Below are 23,224 nucleotides of genomic sequence, written 5' to 3'. Positions count from 1 at the left end.
CAAGTCTTACTTCAGCCAGCCCAGAGGATTCTCCTGAGAAAATAAAGGAAGTTATGGAGGAAATCAGCTCGTTGTCTATATACACTTTTCTCCTCAGCATGGGCTGAAAGAAAAACCTCACTTGAAAAGCCCTAGGGGTACATTAAGCAGGGCCTCTTTAGGTTAAATTTACAAACAGAGAGTTGGCAGCTGTTCTGTAAGCCAGCCAGAAAGAAGATCCGTTCCCAGGTCTGAGGGCGTCCAAGGCCATATCAGCCTTTTCTTCACTCTCGGGATGAGATGTACCAGGCATCACTCTGACAGTTCTTCTCCTGGCCCCCTTTGCCCTTAATCAGGGGAGCAGGGTAGAGTCACTGGCTTCAGGCACACTGCACATGAAAAAGGGATATATTGTTTGCACTGCACATCTACCCAGTCAAGCTAGCATTAGAAATCTTGGGTGAACATACTGTTATCTATATTGTATTTGTATTTGTAGAGGATCCAATAACATCTGCAGCTTTCCTTGACTTGATAGTGGAACCTGCACTGCATATCGGACATTAATACAATTGAGAGAGTCCAGAGATATTTCACGAGAAGAGTCCTCCACTCCTTTGCTCGCAACAGAATACCTTATGCCACCAGGCTTAAAATTTTGGGCTTAGACAACTTAGAACTTCGCCACCTTTGGTCCGACCTAACCGTAGTACATAAAATTATCTGCTACAATGTCCTACCTGTCAATGGCTACTTCAGCTTCAACCAAAACAATACATGAGCACACAATAGATACAAACTTATGGTAAACTGCTCCAAACTTGATTGCAGAAAATACAACTTCAGCAAAGGTGGGTTCTACTTATCTTTACTACCGGTTTGCAACAGGATCGCGCGTGCGACTTGCTTCTGCGCATGTGTAGATCGCTGATGACGACATCTCGGGTGGTGGGTGGGGCCTCCCGCCGGTTTTACTATCAGTTCTTGCGAACCGGGGGCAATCCACCACTGGACTTCAGTAACAGAGTGGTCAATGCCTGGAATGCACTACCTGACTTTGTGGTTTCTTCCCCAAACCCCCAAAACTTTACCCTTAGACTGTCCACTGTAGTCCTCACCCCATTCCTAAGAGGTTTGTAAGGGGCGTGCATAAGTGCACCAACATGCCTACCATCCCTGTCCTACTGTCTCCATTTATTTGTATCCATTTCATGTATTCATAATCATGTTTATACTTACATCTGTTATCTAATACATGCTCGATGAAAATAAATAAAATAAAAATAAATAAAAACTTACTACTCAAAGACAACTTTGAGTTGCCCTTTATAATTGCTAGAGACAATTATAATTGCATGGCATTTACAATCCTTTTCACTTGGCACCCACCGGGAATGTGCATGGTTCAAAAAGGATTTGAAAGAAGTTCTTGGGGATGTTGTATGAGTATAAGCACAGCATCCCTCTGTTAATCAGTAAGCAGCCCTTCTTTTTCAGACTTTTTCATGAGCTTATGAAATATTGTTTTCGAAGAATCCACTTAATGATTTGGCACCTTTTTTTGGGTTCATAAAATCTGTCAGATGTAAATGCCTTATTCTCCAATGTGTAAATAGTGTACAGACAGGGTATCAGGGGTTAACTTATTCTTCACTTCTTAATGTATTCATAATTCACCACTCCCACATATAGCTCCACCCATTGTATATATAAGGAGCTACCTACACCATTTCCCTTGCTTCTATCTGTGAATATTCAGTGAATATAGAATGCCTAATGTAAATAAAGAATATATAGTTAAATCTTTAACTCTTGTTGATCTTATTGAGTCTGATCCTGAAAATATTGCAACAAACTGGTAGCAGAGGATGGTTAATTGACTCAATAAAAAGCTTTAAGATGTCTAAGAAAGATAGGCCCAACACCAGGGCCTACAGCAAAGAAATGGAAACGGAACAAGAAATAATCAACGAATCCACCAATGCAATTTCGAGAGAATCCGAAGAATACACCACTGAAGACGAAGAAATAATTGATGACCAGGAGGAAACCGAAATAGGAAATAACGAACTCAGGTCAGAGATATTAAAACTATTAAAAAGTCAGAAGAATGATGAAAGCCTCATCGCGAACCTCCAAGATATGCTGAAGAACAGCGGAGCAGCGAGAGAGAAAAACATCACCAATGAAAATCCCAAAGATCCAAAAATAGTGAGTAATATGACTGCGGAGAAAATCATTACAAAGAAGAAAAACGATGATCCCACGCAAAAATTTGAATGGCGGCCATCTTGGTTTCAACCGGCCTCCAAGATGAACGAAGCAGAGCCAATCAGCAAGCTCAATTCAAAATTTCTGGCGCGAAAAATATTATCAGACAACGAAAACAAAAAGGAAGATTCAAACACCTCAGAAGAATCAGAACCAGAAAGCGAGGAAGATCCAACAAAACACCAAATAAAATCAGCGATGAAAACGCTCTTTGCTGCATTTGGGCCAAAACTGAAAATTACTAAAAAGACACCAAAAAAGCGAACGAGCAAGCCAATGCCTCAAGACCTGCCCGCTCCCATCCTGACTACTAGAACGCTGACGCCGGAACCCAGAGAGCCCTGCCGATACCGCCCTACGCCGCAGACCGAAGCAAGCACCAACGCTCTCAATAGAAGAGGAAGAACAGCCACCGTCGCCAGAACCCCCAAAGTCGAACCAGAGACCGACTCATCTGAAGAAGAGCAGAGCGAGCAAGCCGCAATGAGGAGAACCTTCTACGACGACGCCGAAGAAGAAATGAGCATCGCGCATGCGCGAAACTACGCTGACGATCCGGGAAGACATGAACAGGAGAGAAGATCATGCAGACTCGTAGCGAGCATCCCCACGCCGTTTTGCAATTTTCTGCATTTACGAGACCACGGACTACCTCAGGTTGTAAGTAATGGACCCAATAATGTCGGAAATTTACCCAGTGACTTCCCAAAACTAAGGGTTGATGGCATTAATTTACAAGAATGGTATCAACAGCTCCAGGTTGTCTTTATGAAGGAAAACTTACTGTTTTTTATCACTAGTCCCCCAAAAAGACCTTGGACACTAAAAATAGATTGTTTACACCATAGAGCTTTTTTCTTAATAATATCTAGTGTGTCTCCTGCAATGTATCACAGCATTAAGCCAAATTTGACTGTTTCAGAAATTATTCAATGCATGTTTAATTTGTTTCACAGTGACAGTGTAGCCACCACCACAAGGATATCTAAAGACTTCTTTTCATCTAGGATAAAACCAGGGGTTTCCATAAGTGAACATTTAATATCTTTGAACAAAATAAGAGCTGAACTGCATTTGAGGGGGGAGGTGATTTCAGACCAAACAATGAAAAGTGTCATTATCAACTCACTTGATCCATCATGGGACAATTTTATGTCACATTTAGACACAATCAATCTAGGGTATTTATCCATAGAAAGTCTATCTAACAAATTGATAACAGAAGATAATTCTAGAAGGAATCGTTCTAACAATCACACAGAACATAAACCATATAGGAAAGTAGCTTTCCAAGAAAAATATAGTGGAACATTTAAATGTCATAATTGTGGATCCAGGGAACACAATAGAAGAGATTGCCCAAAATTCTTAAAAGAAAGATATAGATCAGAATACAGAAACAAATACGATTATAGACAGCCTTCCATAGAAAGGCATAGATATAGGAGCCCACCAAATCACAGAGAGAATAGAGGGGGCAGAGACAATTCAAAGGATAGAAAGTCTGGTTCACTGAATGGATTAAATAAACAAGACAACACTAACACACAACAAAGTGAGAACAATAATTGGCTTATTGATTCTGGAGCAACTAATCACACCACTAATAACAAAAGTATATTGTCTTCATTTGCAGAAGATAAATTTGTAATTAAGGTAGCTAACCAAGAAAAGGTTCAAGTATTAGGTAGAGGAAATGTAACCTTACCTGGTTTAGGAAAAATAGAGGGGGTATTACTAATACCTGAAATACCTCATAACATATTAAGTGCCATAAAACTAAGCAGAGATTCTGACATTAACATTGTCTTTTCAAAAGGAAAGGCAACTTTGGAAAAGAATAAAATAAATGTAGGCACTGTGGTGACTAAAGGAGGACTACCTTACCTAATAACAAAAGAAAAATGGTTACATAACATTGATTCAAATATGGAAGATTGTATTGAGATAGATGATGAGAATGTTAGCAACAGTGACAATGATGAATGTAAAATATCTCATGATCACACAGATGCACACAACGATAAGAAGCCAAAGATAGGCAAACCAATTCATGATGAGTGTGCTCACATATTGCATAGGAAGTTAGGACATGCCAGTTTTCCTGTAGTGCAAAAAATGACTGAACACGCAGAAGGTGTCAAAATAAAAAATTGTGAAAATTATCTGGAATGCTCAGTATGTAAATCTACAAAACTAAAAACTAGTCCCAGGCCAAAAAAATCTACCAGATCAACTAACAAAATTTTTGATTTAGTACACATGGACTTAGTTGGTCCATTAACCCCATCAATCACTTATAGGAAACGTTACTTCCTGACAATAGTGGACGATTATAGCCGCTATGGATTTGTTTACACATTAAAACACAAAGATGAAACATTTCAAAAATTTAAAGAATTTTACAAACGCATAGAAACACAACACAACATCAAAATAAAACAAATTATGACAGACAGAGGATGCGAATTCATGTCTAAAGAATTCTCACAATGGTTAAAAGACAAAGGAATGTTACATTACACATCTAGTCCATTTTCTCCGTTCCAAAACGGGATTGCAGAGAGAAAAAATTCCACATTACAAACCATGATTAGATGCACATTGGAAGATGCTGGCTTAAGCAAACAATTCTGGTCAGAAGCCTTACATTATTCAAATTACACACGAAATAGAACATGGTCCAGCATTATAAATAAGACACCATATGAAGTGATGTATAATAGAAAACCAAAATTAGCACACATGCATATATTTGGAGTCACAGCAGACGTACACATACCTAAACAATTAAGAAGAAAGGGAGAAAATGTGTCCAGGAGACTCAGATTTATGGGATATGAGACTGGCACTAAAGGATACAGATTCATTGATAGTAACAACAAATTTATAGTCTCCAGAACAGCTGTGTTCCATGAACAAGCTAACTGGTCTAAATTACATCTTAATGAGATATTCCCAAATAAACATGAAGATACAAAATCTCATGAGAAAGGGACTATAGAAAAACAAAATATCGACAAATATAGAAACAAAACTAAAACTTGGACAAATAGCCAACTCAAAATAAAGACAGACACACTAACAAAAAAGGAAGCAAGATATTTGCATGATAACGATAGTAAACCCGAGAAAATCATTAGAAACACCAGAAATCAAATGCCAAATAAATACAAGGATTATGTAATGCACATGAATGGTGAACCAACAACACCCAATACATACGAGGAAGTGTTAAAACTTCCTCACGAAGAAAAAGAAAAATGGGAATTAGCAATGAAGAAAGAAATGGAAAGTTTACAAGGACTAAATGTATTTACACCTGCATCTGCACCTAAAGATAAGACAATTATTGGTACCAGATGGATATATAAAATTAAGAATTTAGAGGGAGGAAATACTCTATACAAAGCTAGATTGGTTGCACAGGGTTATGCACAGAAATATCCAGAGGACTATACTGACACGTATTCCCCCACTGTAAGAACAGAGAGTGTCAAAACAGCTCTAGTGGTAGCTTCAGCACTCAATCTAGATGTATTCCAATATGACATACAGACTGCGTACCTACACGCAAAATTAGATAAAGAAATATACGTGAGAGCACCTCATAGTCCATACACAAACAAAAATGAGACTTGGTTGTTAAACAAGAGTTTATACGGGCTAAAACAATCTGGTAAACGGTGGTATGATTGTTTAGTAAAAGTACTTAAGACCATGGACTTCAACGCTACCACTGCTGATAATTGTTTCTTTGTCAAGAGGGGTGATGATTACATTGAATTTGTATTGATTTATGTGGATGACATTTTATACATAGGAAAACATAAAGAAAGAAGAGAAACTTTTGTAACTAAACTAAATGAACATTTCTCATTGAAATCTTTAGGCAAGGTAAACAAATACCTTGGTGTCCAAATTAATAAGACAAAAAGGGGATTCAAACTTACCCAGAGAGATAAGATCATAGATCTTTTAAATAAATGCAACTTAAACAATGCCAAACCTTGTGATACCCCTATGCAAACTGACTTTCTAAGGAATTCTGATGAATCTTCTCCCGAGTTCAAGGACAATACATTCTATAGATCAATCATAGGTTCACTCCTTTACATATCTAATTGGACTAGACCGGACATCGCTTTACCACTCAATTTATTATCTAGGCATGTCAGCAAACCAACAATGTACCACTGGGAAGCTGTTAAAAGAATTTTAAGATATTTAAAAGGTACACTAGACTTTTGTTTAATGTTAGAACCTAATGATATTAAAGAACCAAAGCTTACGTGTTATGCAGATGCAGATTGGGCTGGAGACACCTCATGCAGAAAAAGCACATCTGGTTATGTATTTCTCTTAAATGACTGTCCAGTTTACTGGTACACTGGTAAACAAGAACTAGTAGCTACTTCAACAACAGAAGCGGAATATGTTTGTTTATCCAAGGCCGCAAATAATCTTGTATGGTTTAATGATTTAATTTCAGATGTCTGGAAAAAACCTGCTCTGCCTTTTGTTATGCATGAAGACAATAAAGCAGCCATTGAAATATCTAGATCTGATGCCATTGGACAAAGGTCCAGACATATAGATATAAAATTTAAACATGTGAGACAATTATCTCAGGATGGATTTATTAAAGCAGTGCATTGCGACACTTCAGAACAATTAGCTGATATATTAACGAAGCCTTTACCTTCTAAACAGCATAAATACTTAACCTCTAAGTTGTATGTTTTGTATTGTCCTGAATCTGAATGTAACTGGTGTTGTATAACGAATCGGCATTTAGAGGGGGATTTGTCAGATGTAAATGCCTTATTCTCCAATGTGTAAATAGTGTACAGACAGGGTATCAGGGGTTAACTTATTCTTCACTTCTTAATGTATTCATAATTCACCACTCCCACATATAGCTCCACCCATTGTATATATAAGGAGCTACCTACACCATTTCCCTTGCTTCTATCTGTGAATATTCAGTGAATATAGAATGCCTAATGTAAATAAAGAATATATAGTTAAATCTTTAACTCTTGTTGATCTTATTGAGTCTGATCCTGAAAATATTGCAACAAAATCATAGATTCATATTGCAAAGTTATAGAGTTGGAAGGAGCTATCAGGAGCATCCAATCCAATATTCCTGTGGAAATTTGAAAAACAAAACAAAACAAAACACTTTACTACAGAGAGGAATTGTGCTCATGGGAGAGGCAAGTCACCTCATCCAAATCATGTTGATTATGTGCACAGAAAGTTCTAGCACATCTCTGCCCTCAAGAAAAAGAACTTGCTTCTTATCTCCAGTTCATGGAGATACTTGGCAGCAAAGAAAGTCTTCCAGAATTCAACAAGGGATCTGGAAGGCATCAACTGGACTTGCTCAGGGGACATTGTGCCTTAGAGAAGACCACATCTCAGTGGCAGAACATGAGCTTTGCTTGCATGTTTCTAAGTAAATCAGGAAAAAAATGCTGCTTGGGATTCTGTACGGTAAAGCAAGACGGATGACCTACTAAAGGCAGTGACCTATGTCTGTTCTTGAAACGGCTTTCCTTAACCCAGCATTTGCTGATGTATGGGAATTCCCAGAATTCTCATATAATACGGACTACAGTAGTTGGAAACTTCTGGGAAAATTTACATATTTTAATCTCAATGTGTCTCAAGAACAGCAATTTGATTTAAGGCAAAGAATGGATGGAAGGGACTTTTTCTCATTGATGGGTAATGATTTTTCTAGACAAATATTATAATAGATGTTACCAATCACATTAGTTGCCCAGTGAAAGCAAGTGCCAATCCAGTCACAATGTGTGTGTGTGTGTGTGGGGGGGGGGAAATGAAAATAGTTTTAGCTTTTCTTTCTTAAGAACTTGATATTCTTTGAACATAGAGCCCTTAAATTATGCAATCTAAATTCATTAAAAAAAGAGAGTGAAATATAAGAGAGAAGCATTTGAAATCAACATGATTTGTCATTATCTAAAGTTTATAAAGTCTATTGATAAAGATGATGATGATAGATAGACAGATAGATAGGAAGAGGAGAAAGAAATTAGGAAAACTGGTGGTAATATGTGGGAATTATGTGCCTCAAAAGACAATTTAGGTAGGCTCAGGGCCGGATTTTCCTATAGGCTAACTAGGCTTCAGCCTAGGGCCTCAAGATCAAGAGGGGCCTACACAGTGGTAGGATTCTGGGGGTTTTAGGGGGTTCGGCCAAACCCTTTGTTAAATTGCTGGCTCGCCCGCCCCTCGCCTCCCACCCGCGCAGCGCCACCCTACCGTAGCCAGGGGTAGGCAATTGTGGCTCTTTTACAACCTGTGGCCTTCAACTTCCAGAATTCCTGAGACAGCTTGGCTGTCTCAGGAATTCTGGGAGTTGAAGGCCACAGGTTGTAAAAGAGCCACAATTGCCCACCCCTTCCCTAGCCTGAGTTCCGCTGCCTGGGATCCACGTGGGCTGCCACGTGGTTCCCCACCGGCTCCGGACGCAAGAGAGCAGGATGGAGAAAGCAGCTTCCACGCCTTCACTCACCCTCCCTCTCTGCTCTGTTGGATCGCCGGCCGTTCGCTTACCCCGCCCACTCCCAATCTATTGCTGCCTCCGATGGCTAGAGGAAAAAAAAACTTCAAATTCTTGCCGCGGGGCTTCAAAGGGCCGCCCTAGAGTCAGTGGTTCAGCTGAACCCTTTGTTAAATTGCTGGCTTGCCCCGCCCACACCGCACCACTATTTATTGCCAATAAATAGTGGTGGGCGAGGGGCGGGCGAGCCAGCAATTTAACAAAGGGTTTGGTGTTTTTTTTGTAATTTTATTGGCCCACGGAGCTTCAGCATAGGCTAATTGACCTCCCGGCTCTCAGCTGATTTGTCTCAGCTGTTTTCCTCAGGGCTCTTCTGCTTCCTTGCAAAGAGTGCTGATTTTTTCCCCCCTAGCTATGCTGAGAAACGAAACTGAAACTGCTTTGCTGTTGCTGCAAGGTTGGAAAATTAGGCAGGCAGAATTCTTTTCTTTTTCCTCACCAAAAAAGGTAGGTGCAAATAATGAGAAATTTAGGGAAAAAGAGGAGAGTTCAGGATTTTAAAACACAAAAGAAAAAAAGCTCTATTTAACTAGGGAATTGTAATAATTGAGATACTATTAATTGTATATTTCTGAAAGCAGAAATGGTTAAGTTGTGGTTTGGAGGAATATATGGGGGAAATTATTTGGTTTATTATTATTGGTAAATATAATTAATTGATTTGTAAGAAATTGGATTGCATGGAAATAATTGGAATATTCATGTTCATATTGATTAATATACAAAAAAGGTAGTTATATAACTAATTGATTTATATTAAAATGTTGAATTTATATTAAAGAACTAATATTACATAATTAACCAATGTGAGGATGGATATAAAAATAGATGACAATGGGAAGGGGTATAATATAGAATAGAAGGGAAAAATTGAATTTGATTAAGATTAGAGATGAGGATAAAGGGTAATATTGGTTTTTTACAAAAATAGATGAGGAATAAATATGGCAAAAAGGAAATATAGAAATTGTAAATTTAATTGAAATGACCAAACACTGTTTAAATTTGTGAACCGGCCAAATACTCTGTTCAAGGAAAATACATTGCATGTTTGTATGTGTGTTTCTAATTATTGTTATTTATTCATATTTGTTCTCTTTTATTCTTTAAAGTTTAACAATTCATTCTTTATCTTAATATCTTTATATTTGTTTGGGGTTGGCTTTCTTCCCTTTCATCTTTTTTATTGTACAGCAATCTTTCTCCTCAAGCCTACCACCTCTCTTTTCTTTCCTTCTTACTTTCTCTTCCCCCCACCCTCTTCTTCTCCTCCCTACTTCCTCTTCCTTTCTCCTTCTCCTCCTCTCTTCCTCCCTCTCTTCCCCTCACTCCTACTCTAATTTCCCTTCCCTTGCTTCATCCCTCTCTATTGCTGTATCCTTTTATGCATATGGACTACTCAGAGGGCTGAAAAAGTTATTTCTGACTGGTCCTCGCACTTTTGACCAGTCCTCGAACTTACGACTGTCCTCACATTTTACGTTTTTGCCCTATCTTGTCACCATGGCGAAGAGAAGCACTTGTGAAATGAGTGACATGGTTGTTAAGAATGCTACAATGGGCATAAATGATGACCAGTCATAAGTGCGAAGACCGGTCAAAAGTGCGAGGACCTGTCAGAAATCACTTTTTTCAGCCCTCTGAGTAGTCCCTATGCACATAGCCACGCCCACCTGGTCACATGATGAGCTACACATGCCCACACAGTCACGTGACCAGCTAGCCACGCCCACCCAGTCACATGATTGCCAAGCCACACCCCCAACTAAGCCACGCCCACAGAACCTGTTGTTAAAAAAATTGAATCGCACCACTGGTGAAAGGGCCTCATAAGTGGAATAGCCTAGGGCCTCTTTTCATCTAAATCCGGCCCTGGGTAGGCTTTATTTAGTGTGATGCTGGATTTTAATGAATGTGCACAGTTTCTTCTCTGCATACAAAAAGGATATTAAGAGATTCTAAATTCTTATAGGGCATTTGTAGAAAAGGAACCCCCTATTTGGATATAAGGAAATAATCTTACCCAGAGTCATAAGATACAGTTGATGAAATATGTATGGGACCTGAGATCATGGAAAATGATTCCAGACCCTAAAATCATTATTCAATGAAATTGATAGAATCTAAATAACATTTGGAATGATGAATAAATTTTCATTTTGATTCAAGTGTTTTAGGAACACAATCAGAAATTTGCAGACAGCCCATTTCTATCATTTAAATAGATCTGAGCTAAGAAGAAAAAGAAATAAGCTATGTTAGGTAATATGGCTTATTGTAAAAGTTTATTGAAAATCTCTTGGTGGATGGATTAGATTTGTAAGGTCTCCCAATTCAGAAAGACTGTAGGAAGCAAGGATTTTGTTTTCTCAGCAACAAGTCCAAATGCTTATGTTGTAGATGGATTATCTGTAGTTTCAGCCACAAAATGTGTGTGGCTCTCACAACTGTTGTGCTAGTCAGGTTCCTGCTCTCATTAGTGGCAGGATGGATCCCACTCAGTGTCTTGAAAAAATCTCTTTGATGATGGGACAAAGTCATACTGCTGCATTCCCACTGCTAATGGAAGAGATGTATGTAACAATAATATGTAATTTGATTATAGGTGGTCCTTGACTTCCACCCATTCATTTAGTGACCATGAAAAGTTACAATGGCACTGAAAAAGTGACTTATGACTGTTTTTCATACTTAAGAGTTGAAGCATCCTCATGATCTTGTGATCAAAATTTAAACGTGTGACAGCTGACATTTATTTATGACGGTTGCAGTGTCCCGGGATCATATGATCATGTTTTGCGACCTTCTGACAAGCAAAGTCAATGGGGAAGCCAAATTTACTAACTTAACAACTGAGGCAAGGAAGGTCATAAAATAGGGGAAAATTCACTTAACAATTGTCTTGCTTAACAATGGGAATGTTGGGCTCAGTTGTGGTCATAAGTCTTTATGAAAGAGAGACAAAGTGTAGGAAAACATGCTATATTGTAACAGGAACATAGATGGAAGGGACCTTGGAGGCCATCTAGTCCAACCCCCTGCTCATGCAGGATACCTGTACTAGGGATTTGAACCACCGAACTTTCTGATCGACAAGCTCAGTGCCTTAGCCACTTGAGCCACCTAGTCAGGCTGAGCACCTAGTCAGGCATATATGTGATAATCAATGGTTATAGGAGTATGGGCATGAGAGCAGGTGTACTGAGAGAGCAAGCCCTCTCTCAGCTCCTTTTATAGCTTTGAGGGCCACAGAGAGCATTTGATGATTTCATTGGTTTACATTAAAATATAAAGGTTCACCGTGCCTTATTCTACTAGATCTCCTCTGGGAAATCTCTGGCATGCTCTCTTTCACCTCCCCCACCACAGTGCTGGGCAAATAACGCTACTGTTGTTTGGCAGCAATGGGTGTTCCTTCTATTTTCTCTTCTCTTTTAATTAAGATCCGAGATCTGATCTGCTTGCTCCAAAGGAGCTTTTGTAGAAGAGCGGTTCCACCCAATGAGATACATCTCTGCTTTGCAGAACTGCTTTGAGAACCACACACAATGATGCCACTCAGCTTTCATTCCCAAAGGTGTGGTGCTGCCAAGTAACTCATTTGAGTTGGCTGAACGTTTTTGCAAGGCCCTTTGAAACACCCAAAAGGCAAATGACGATGCCTTAGCCAGCCAGACACCTGCTCGCTCTAGGCTAGCAATTAAAGAACACTGCAGGAATGCATCCAAAAGCCAAGGAAATCAGGGTGGAAAGGCTAGACTGCAGAAGGCAGTGTGCATAGCCAGGAATAGCCAAAAAGAAATCTAAAATTGGTTAGCTTGGTAATGAAGTCTGGCACCCCATCAGTCTGCAGTAATATGCAGATACCACAACTTGCGGCAGATTGAGTACACTGAAATTGTTCCCATGATACGCAAGCTTGTTCTCCTGTTTTGCTCCCAAGTTGCGGTTGTGCTCAGCTCCCACTCTTGTAAGATCTCCTCAGCTGGTCTTCTGCAATCATACATGTGATAGATATTTTCAGACTTTTAAAAAACATGGATTTTATTTCCTGTTTTGCTTTGCTTTTCCTTTTAGCTGCTTCAAATCCCCTGTGGATGGAAAGTCAGTCTCAAGTGAAATGTTAAAATAACCAAGCAAGTAGACAAACATTTGTGCGTGGTGTAACATTTGTGGATCTCCCAATACATCCAGAGAAATTAAAAACAAAAATAAATAAGTAGCAATAGCAATCCTAAAGGAAACCAACCCCGATTGTTCTTTGGAAAGACAGGTACTGAAGCTGAAGCTCAAATACTTTGGCTACATAATAAAAAGAGAGGACACATTGGGAAAAAAACCCTAATGTTGGGAAAGATTGAAGGCAAAAGGAAAAAGGGGACGGCAGAGCATGAAATGGATAGACAGTGCCATTGATGCAATGAACATGATTTGTGCAAACTCCAGGAGACAGTGGAGGACTGGCATGCTGTGGTCCATGGGGTCACAAAGAATCAGACCAGGGATGCTATTCAGCAGGTTCTGGAGAACCGGTAGCGGAAATTTTGAGTAGTTGGGAGAACTGGCAATTACCACTTCTGGCTGGCCCCAGAGTGGGGTGGGAATGGAGATTTTGCAATATCCTCACATCAGGAGTGGGAGGGAATGGAGATTTTTGCAGTATCCTTCCCCTGCCACACCCACCAAACCACACCACACCCATCAAGCCACGCCCACAGAACCGGTAGTAAAAAAATTTGAATTCCACCACTGAATCAGACACAACTGAGTGACTGAATAACAAAAAATAGCAATGCAGCCCATTATTGGTATTCAAACCACCGTCAATGATTTGCAAATCAAAGCAGCTGTTGACTTCTGCAAAGCTTCCTAGTGCATGGCGATTGTTGAAGTCTTATCAGGGAAAGAGGATTTTTTTAAATAAATAAATCCATCTAGAATAATCTCCGTTTGTTCACTGCTCAAGCCACCCAGCAAAGTCACCCAAATTTTTCCAAACAATTATTTCATGCCTTTTAAGGCACCAGGACTGTGTATTAAATCTGGAATACTTGGAGAAATCTCTTTTCCCCCCCTATATGTTCCCAAAGTCAAAACAGTGGCCTTTTTTCTAGGTCGGTAGAACTTTTCAATACAGCTGACTCAACCATCATCATACGATGGTGGCACATTCTTCTCCACTGCTGCTTGGTGAGCCATGAAGAATTTGTTGGGGGGAAATGACAGTGCTCTCATCCCTCATCACCGTAGTTCTTACAACAATGCTGAGCATTGTCATTTTCAGCCTTGGACTAAACAAACCAGACTATCCCTATCATTCACTTCAGTTTTCACATAATTTTTAAAAAGTTCTTCTTGTGTGTTTTCTACTACTGATACCAGAAAGGCTAAAAATAGAAATAACAGCATTTTCTCAGAGACCCTCTTATGTCTAATTGCCTTTCTATATACTGCTGTAGATAATAACTAATTAGATATCCTTATTGCTAACCCTTGTTTTGTCTTTGAGGTTTCCCGATCAATACTTGAAAAGAAGGCCTTTGGGAACTGTGCCTAAACTGGCCTGAGCTTTTATAGAGAATACAATCATCATCATCTTCTACCAATCTCTAGTTAACTAGCTCCATTTAAAATCAATGTAGAAAGAAAATCTAGATATTTAAAATTTGTTGCTACTTTGCCTTAAAGTATATATTTACTCTAAAAGAAGTCCTGAGTAATTCATTGGAGTTTATTCAAGATCTTTCATATATTTGGACAGTTCCCAAATTGGGATGCAGTGAAAATGTACCATAATTATATACTTATGGCATGATATTCCTAAACTGAATGCTCGAACACAAATTTGATGTAGCAAACACTTTTTTCCAGAGTTGCATTTACTCTCAGCAGTTATTTTTGCAGATCTTCTTTTTCTTTGGAGTGTCTGCAAAAAAAGAGGTCTGCAAAAATAATTGCTAAGCAGAGATATTTCTTATTTCTCCAGCCTAGTTTTAAGAGTACATTTCCATGGCTCCTCAGATACCCTTAATTCTTTTATTTTTTAACAGTCAAGGTGTGCAAAACACGGTTTCATCAGAATTAGGATCCTAGTTTGGATGTTGCCATTTAGGTGTTTGGTGCAAGATTTCGAATTAAAGCATCCTTGGCAGATAGTTGTCGTGAAGGACAGCTTACTTCTATTCTGCTCAAGTGGTTCTGCTATTAAATTGTTTTTACTCTCAGGAACTCTTTTGTAACTGGTATTTGTCTTATAATTTGAATCCATAACTCCATATCCTGCACTCTGGAATAATGGAGAACGAGAATTGATCTACTTGTGTGTCACCTGTTCAAGTATTTGAAGAATGCTATCGTATTTCCCAGCTCAATCTCAGCAAAACTAAGCTGTCTATCAATTCGTCTTTATAGGAGTTAATTTGTAGTCCAGTGGTCTTCTTACTGCTCATTTCTGAGCCTGCTCCAATTTGTCTAGATCTTCAAATGGGGTGCTGAGAACTTGGCACAATATTCAAGATAAAGTTTGTTAAACACAAAATGAAATACTAAACAACCTAGGAGAAACATGCATAAAAATCTGCACATGAACACATTCCAAGATAAAACAGACATATGAATTGTATTTAAATAATATTTCAGTGCCAGAACTAAAGTTTATCTTCAGAGATGTTGAAATATCTTTTTACAATTTCTGGTTCCATGATAACGCAACACTGGATTTATGCAATAAGGACATTCAAGGCTTGGGGTGGTTTGTATGGCTTGAAAAACCATTTTTCTATAACAGAATAAATTGTGCTTTTCTCAGGACAAGTCCAAATACTATTTCCAGAAACATATTTATTGGGATAGAGGGTCAACAGTATACCTGGGAAAGATGTACCGATAGCTATCAAATCTTTGTTTAAAAAGTGTGTTGTTTGCATGTTAAATGTCATAAATCCATCAGTTTGTTTTAAAATTTGCTCAAGTATAAATGATACTGAATATCCTTAATTTTATGTATACTCTTTATTGCATATTGTTGTTTTTCTTTAAAAAATGTACAGTCTTGTAACATACACATCATTTCCTGCTAGCTAAAAACATCTGTGTATCTAAGATCCACTACATGGTTTGCTACTCCTAATCTACTTAGTATATTTCAGTTTACAAACTATCACTTTTGTTTTCCTCTCTCTTTTTTGGCATTATTTTTTTTTAATTACACACCCAGGAGCAATGCAAAGAGGAAAATTATAATGAAAATAGAGTGGCTACTTCCACCAGCACCAGTCAAAAAATGTAATTTACAACAAATGGCACATGGGATTAATCTGTACATTTATTTAAGAAAACAAACAAGAACAAAAAAACTCTCTCACACAAGCACAAAGAATTGCAAATGCAGCCTCCCAAATAAGGCTTGTTGCAGATCAAGTTTGATTTGGAAGCACAAGGAATGGTTTTCACTGGATCCTTGCTTCCTTTGTAATCCGTGCAGTAGAGATTGCAAGAAATCCAGGGAGATCCATTAATTCATCCTACAAAACAGAAAACAATTTCCCCTTGAAGCTATTTTAACATTGCTGACAGCCCAACACAAATCAGTCAGCTGTCTCAATTTGATACTTGATGTTCTAAATGCCAAAGAAGTTTTTTGGGGTGGTGTGGAGTGGGTAGGGGCAAAATCCTACAAGCGATGTGCTTGACTAATGAGCCCAGATTTATTTTGGATCCAAATAAAACATTGTGTTTCTTTTGATTAGTTTTGAACAGATCAGCATTGAGTATTACAGGGTTTTCAAGCCAGAACCGAAATTGCTGTTTTTTTAAAGAAGTGTTTCCTTATTTTGGTAATTTTAAGATTTAAAGGGCTTTGACTCCCAGAATTTGTCAGCCAGCTATGGGAGTTGAAGTCCACATATCTTAAAGTTGCCAAGGCTGGGAATTTTAAGGGCTTCCACTTTAATTTGCACTGAATTTCACTTTCACCTTCTGATTAATCCCATCTGATTTACAGTAGGATGATTAAACAAGGTAAGCTGATAGAGATCCTCCCAAAATGAATGTGTGCCTATCCAACATCCCTGCTGAAAAAGTGAGAGAAAGAATTATCTAAATAATTTTCCAGCTTGTAGTGTATTTCTGGATAGCTCCACTGGAAAATCCAAGCACTGCCTCAAGCAGTGTTAATCTGCACAATGGGTATCTGCAGGATGTCCTGGGTCAACAGAGACATCTATGCTGGGACATGTGTCAGTCATATATGCTTGCATTATGTCTACTCCATGTAAATGGCTTCCTGATGAGAATCTGAATTGGTCCTGGGGGTGGGTTGGGGGCTGGAAATAAAAGGTACTCACTTTTCAGCAATACTCTTTCTATGGTCATAGAAAGGGTGCCGAATTCTTAAATGCCTATTGGATTGCAGGGCTGGTCTTCCCGAGGAGACTGAATGTCACAGCACTTTTCTCCTCTTTATATATTCATACTATGCTGGCTTTGTCTTTATTCACGTTTCCTCTGATCTATCTGAGTTCTTTCTCATCATCAACGCCCTAAAAATCGCATCTAACCCAATTTTCTTCCATCTATAAATACAATATATACATATAAAAGAGAGGCACTTTAGTTTTAAGTAACAGTTATGACCAACTTGGATGCTTTCTCCTGGAGCAAAGCTTTTGCTCATATCTGCTCTCTGCAAGGACTCAGATAATCAGCCTTCTCACTCTGACTGTTTTGCAAGGTATCTGACGAGCCATCCAGGTGTAGAGTTTATTGAAAAAGGCTGCAGTTTAAGAAAAATGACATTTCAAAAAAAAAAAAAAGAGAGAAAAATACATGCACGTGCCTACATACACACACACGCACAAACAGATCTCTCTGACAGCTCTCTGTGGTGTGATCTTCACAGCTTTCAGATTGCAAAAGGATCTGGGGATCCCGGCAACAAGAACTGTATTTTGTACAAACTAGTTTTTATACAAAACCACACATTTCTTTTACAGTTCCCATGAGGAAAAGTGCTATTCCAATTCCCCAACCAGTTAGCAACTTTTACTAGTCCCTCCCCACCCCCACCCCCCAAAAGTTTCAAACAGCATTAACTATCTAGTGCAAGGACCAAAAAAAATAAAATAAAAATAAAATAAACAAATCCCTGTTCAATTTCAGATAACAATATGAGGATGGTTAAAAAAAAAAAAAAGCCACGCAAGAGAAATCCCACTAATAAATAAAAGAGGGGAAAAAAAGAGAGCAAAAAGTAACAGTCTTCAATATTCTCTATAAGATTAAGCCACGCTATAAAAAAATTGGCATTTTAAAAACATCTTTCCAATTTCTTTGTATTACTATTGTTTTTAAATTATTAATTACTCCCTGAGCAATCCGATGTTTTTTTTTGTTTTTTTGTTTTTTGTTTTTTTTAGATTTTGGATCGACATTTTTATAGGTAGCTCTGCTTAACACTTCTGCAAGAAAACATGAATAGCAATATAATTTGGGGGGGCGGCTTCCTGCTGCTCTGCATGATACATTTGGTCCTTAAATCTCTCTCCTCAACTCTGGACTTCATCAAAACCTTTCACCAAAGCTGTTTCCTTTGGGACAAAGGGCAAACTTTGAAATAAGTTTTACCTATGCTTGTTCTACAAACAAGGGCCTCTGTGTGCTGCCAATCAACCCAAGGCCATAGGATCATTAGGAGAGGACATTAAACTCACTGCTTAAGAGCAGTTAAGCAGTTAAGAGCCACCTTTATTTTTCATGGCAGCAGTTCTCAGCTAAACTCTAAAAAACCGGAGGCACTACATTCACTTGGTCCACTCCTGGTACTGCTTGACCAAAAACCTAGCTCTGAAGACTTCAGTGGGCATGTATGGAGGATTACATATAGTGCCCAATATCTGCAGGTATGCCCCGAACCTGCCCCCCCGCGCCCCCAAGGCTTCTCTGGAATCACTGCTGATTAGACAACTGTTACAAAACGGAACTGGCCCAGAGTAACTTCTGACCTACATTTACAGAGAATAGAGTTTGTCTTATTGGACAGGGAATCAAAACAAAACAGAATGAACACATAGATTCTTGGATCCATTTTTTTTCCCAAAAAGAGAGAGCAACCCCCCCTCCCTCCCCAATTCCCCATTGGTCTTCAATAAGAAAACAAATCAATTCTATAGGTGCATTATTACAGTGATGAAAAGCTCCCCAAGGAGTCCAAAAGTGCTGGGAAAGAATGAAAAAGAGAGATTAGGGAATAAAGGGAGCCAGCACAAGAATTACAAGGGATGTTCAAGTTTTAGGTAATAATAGACACAGAAGATAAGATTGTTTTCCAAGAAATACAGTTCAGGCTGAACAAGAAGAGTTTGTAATGGACTTTTTGCCACTGTATTCCCAGCAGTGATGAGTCAGTCAAGGTGGGTCCATCCAGGTCAAGATGATCTCAGGTCATCCTGCACGATTCTCTTCCTATTTTCCCCTCAGTATCGGCCTCAAGGACCCCAATAAGCCGAGCTGAATGTTACTATTCAGCCTCCCTCGTTCCCCCCGGGTGTTTCTGCCTCTTATCAGCCTCCCTCTCCAATGTTTGTGCTTTTGAAATGGAGAAGCTGTTTGTGGAATGCCACTATAACTGGTAGAAAAGGGAACATTCGTTCAAGCAGTAGCCACCGTGCGTGCTTACAAGCATGTCCACGCATACACACACCCTTTTGGTCTCCATCCACCCAAAGAGATTTGTATATACAGCACATCTACACACACACACATGCTTCCTTTAACACCCGCTCACGCAGACATGCAGGGTGGGGGAGGAAAGATGCCACTGTGTGACCACCAAGGCAGAAGGCAAAAAAAGACCAGGCTTTACCAGATTATTGGTCAGGTTTCTTCTCCCCCCACTAACACTCTTAAAAAAGACGATGTTCAAAAGTTGAGTTTTGTGATGGGTCTCTCGCGACTCCCGTCTGCCAGCTGATTCGTGATGCGTTTGCGATTGCGCTTCAATTTAGAAAGGTCTTTGTCAAAGACTTCCCCAGACCTTAAAGCGGAGACCAGGTCATCAAACTCTCCACCTTCTTCACTGTTTTCTTTTGCCTTCCTAGCCTTGCGCTCCCTTTCTCGCTGCTCCTTGAGCTGGAAGAGAGAGAGAAGAAAAGAGAGCCTTAATTTCCACGTTGTGGCTATTGAAAATCCCGAGAAAGGCCACACACGTGTGTGTGCAAAACAGTTCAGCTAGTGAAAAGCTGCATGTTCCAATGCAGTAATGTGGTGAGCTCAGTTCTATCTGAGAAATCTCTGGGAATTCTCTGGGCCTGCAGAGAAAAAAAAGCCCACAGTGCTTCACATGTTGAATTGTGACTGAAAACAAGTGTTGGAGCAGAATGGGGAAGGCACTTGGTTACAGATTTACAGAGCAGGAGCCTGCACTAGCGGAAGCTAAGCTCAGTGGAAGATCTCACATACACTGCATGCAGAAGGGCCTCATGGATCCCAATAAAAAGTGGCAAAGATCACTTTTTGCTGAAAGCTTTATGAGCTCCCGCTAGCTGTAGAGTCTATAATGCTCAGACTCTACAGGAGGCAGGTTCTAAAATTCATATAGGAAATAAATTAAAATATGCTCTAGAGCAGGGGTCTCCAACCTTGGCAACTTTAAGACTTATGGACTTCAACTCCCAGAGTTCCTCAACCAGCAAAACTGGAAGTTGAAACCCACAAGTCTTAAAGTTGCCAAGGTTGGAGACCCCTGCTCTAGAGAACAACAGATTGACTATCCTTGCTACTCTTGCTGTGTTAATACAGATGTTTTCTGTAATCTGATGCTGTCTGGATGCCACACAATGCATCTTCTGCTGGCAATGAGAGTTGAAGTTCAACATTTTTTGAAGATACCAACTTGGGGAAGATTATGAAATTGGATGTATTTATTTATTTAATCAAATTTATATGCCGCCCTTCTCCCGAAGGACTCGGGGCGGCTCACAAAAAATAAAAAGCATCGCACAATAAAATAATAAATTAATTTTAGTTAATTAAAATACTCTAATTAAAACCTTTAGAAAAACTAAAAAAACTCCCAGCAGATCAGGCGATTTGTTTAAAGAGCCACGTCTTCAGGTCCCTACGGAAGGAGCGGAGATCAGGGGCCATGCAGAGCCCGGTGGGTAAACCATTCCAGAGGATCGGCGCGCCCACAGAGAATGCCCTCATCCTGGGTGCCATCAGCCGACATTGCCTGGCCGACGGCACCCCGAGGAGGGCAGCCCTATGCAAGCGCACTGGTCGGTGGGAGGCCAGTAGCAGGTGCTCCTGCAAGTACCCCGGGCCCATGCCACGGGAAGTGCCTTTTGTACTTGTAGAAGTGCCTTTTGTAGTACCTGAGCTTCCATGCGCGCCCGTCGCTCTTCTTCTTCCTTCCTCTTCCTCATGTTTTCATTCTCTTGTTTAGCCTCATTTACAGCTTGAAGGAACTGGTCAAAGATCCCAAAGAACTCATCTGGTTGTGTTTTGCCAGAATCTTCTCCAAAATGCTTCACTGCTTTGATAAACTAAAGGAAGAAACTAGTCAGCTTTTTGCAAATTCTTCCAGATTTATTCTTTTTCAGTCTAAGAAAACATCAGTTTATTTATTTATTATTTTATTTTATTTGTTTAAATTTCTATACCGCCCTTCTCCAATGTAGGACTCAGGGCGGTGAACAGCCAAAGTAAAAACAAGACATACATACAAACATACAAAATCTAAAAACTGTTTAAAATAATTAAATAATTTTGGCCGTAATTAAAACATTCCAATTTAAAATCCATTTAAAATTTGACTCAAGCCAGCCCAGCTAGTTGGAATAAATGGGTTTTCAGGGCCCGACGAAAAATCCGGAGGTCTGTTATTGTACGTAGCTCTGGGGGGAGGTTGTTCCAGAGGGCGGGCGCCGCCACAGAGAAGGCTCTCCCCCTGGGGGTCGCCAGCCGACATTGTCTGGCGGACGGCACCCTGAGGAGGCCCACTCTGTGGGAGCGTACTGGCCGGTGGGAGGCTATTGGTGGCAGAAGGCGGTCTCGTAAGTACCCCGGCCCTAAGCCATGGAGCGCTTTAAAGGTGGTCACCAACACCTTGAAGCGCACCCGGAAGACCACCGGGAGCCAGTGCAGCTCGCGCAGGAGAGGTGTCACGTGGGAGCGCCTCGTCGCCCCCAAAATCCCCCGCGCGGCCGCATTCTGGACCAGCTGGAGCCTCCGGGTGCACCCCAGGGGGAGCCCCATGTAGAGAGCATTGCAGTAGTCCAGGCGGGAAGTGACGAGTGCCTGAGTGACTGTGCGTAGGGAGTCCCGATCTAGAAAGGGGCGCAACTGGCGTATCAGGCGAACCTGATAAAAAGTCCCCCTGGCCACGGCCGCCAAATGATCTTCTAACGACAGCCGTGCGTCCAGGAGGACGCCCAAGTTACGAGCCCTCTCCGTGGGGGCGAGTGATTCGCCTCCAATAGCCAGCGATGGCGTCAGCTGGCTATATCGGGACGCCGGAAGCCACAGCCACTCGGTCTTGGAGGGGTTGAGTTGGAGCCTGTTTCTCCCCATCCAGGCCCGCACGGCCTCCAGGCACTGGGACATCACTTTAAGGGCATCATTGGGGTGGCCTGGGGTGGAGATGTACAGCTGGGTGTCATCAGCGTACTGATGGAACTCCACCCCGAAGCCACGGATGATCTCACCCAGCGGCTTTACATAAATGTTGAACAGAAGGGGTGAGAGGACCGACCCTTGTGGCACCCCACAAGCAAGGTGCCTCGGGGTCGACCGCTGCCCCCCTGTCAACACAGATTGCGACCGGTCAGAGAGGTAGGAGGAGAACCACCGCAAAACGGTGCCTCCCACCCCCAACCCCGCCAACCGGTGCAACATGATACCATGGTCGATGGTATCAAAAGCCGCTGAGAGGTCTAACAGGACCAGGATAGAGGAGCAACCCCTATCCCGGGCCCTCCAGAGATCATCCACCAATGCGACCAATGCCGTTTCCGTGCTGTGCCCAGGCCGGAAGCCGGACTGGAGCGGGTCTAGATAGACAGCTTCATCCAGGTACCGGGGAAGCTGTTGCGCCACCACACTCTCAACAACCTTCGCAATGAAGCGAAGGTTGGAGACTGGACGATAGTTAGCCAAGACAGCCGGATCCAGAGAAGGCTTCTTGAGGAGGGGCCTCACCACCGCTTCTTTCAAAGCGGCCGGCAGGACCCCCTCACTCAAAGAAGCGTTAACAATCTTCTGGAGCCAGCCTCGTGTCACCTCCCGGGAAGCCAGTACCAACCAGGAGGGACACGGGTCCAATAAACATGTGGTCGCGTTCAGCCGTCCCAGGACCCTGTCCATGTCCTCGGGAGCCAC

General features: G+C 40.7%; 1 protein-coding gene across 9 annotated transcripts in view; it reads right to left on the bottom strand.

The window, feature by feature from the left end:
- Positions 1-19,682: 19,682 nt before the first annotated feature.
- Positions 19,683-23,224, bottom strand: part of DAAM1 (dishevelled associated activator of morphogenesis 1) — a 163,529-nt gene continuing 159,987 nt past the window's right edge. For all 9 annotated transcript variants that reach the window (XM_034433502.3, XM_087895852.1, XM_060693423.2 and 6 more), the window contains 2 exons: positions 21,220-21,390; positions 19,683-19,975 (listed from right to left, as the gene is read on the bottom strand). In XM_034433502.3, coding sequence (XP_034289393.1) covers positions 19,766-19,975; positions 21,220-21,390 — 381 coding nt within the window. In that variant the 3' untranslated portion in view covers positions 19,683-19,765. The remainder of the gene's footprint in view (positions 19,976-21,219; positions 21,391-23,224) is intronic.

The sequence above is a fragment of the Pantherophis guttatus genome, chromosome 1 (assembly GCF_059756535.1).
Source record: "Pantherophis guttatus breed Tessera chromosome 1, ASM5975653v1, whole genome shotgun sequence".
Taxonomy (NCBI): Eukaryota; Metazoa; Chordata; class Lepidosauria; order Squamata; family Colubridae; genus Pantherophis; species Pantherophis guttatus.
This window is presented reverse-complemented; position numbering and strand designations above follow the sequence as displayed.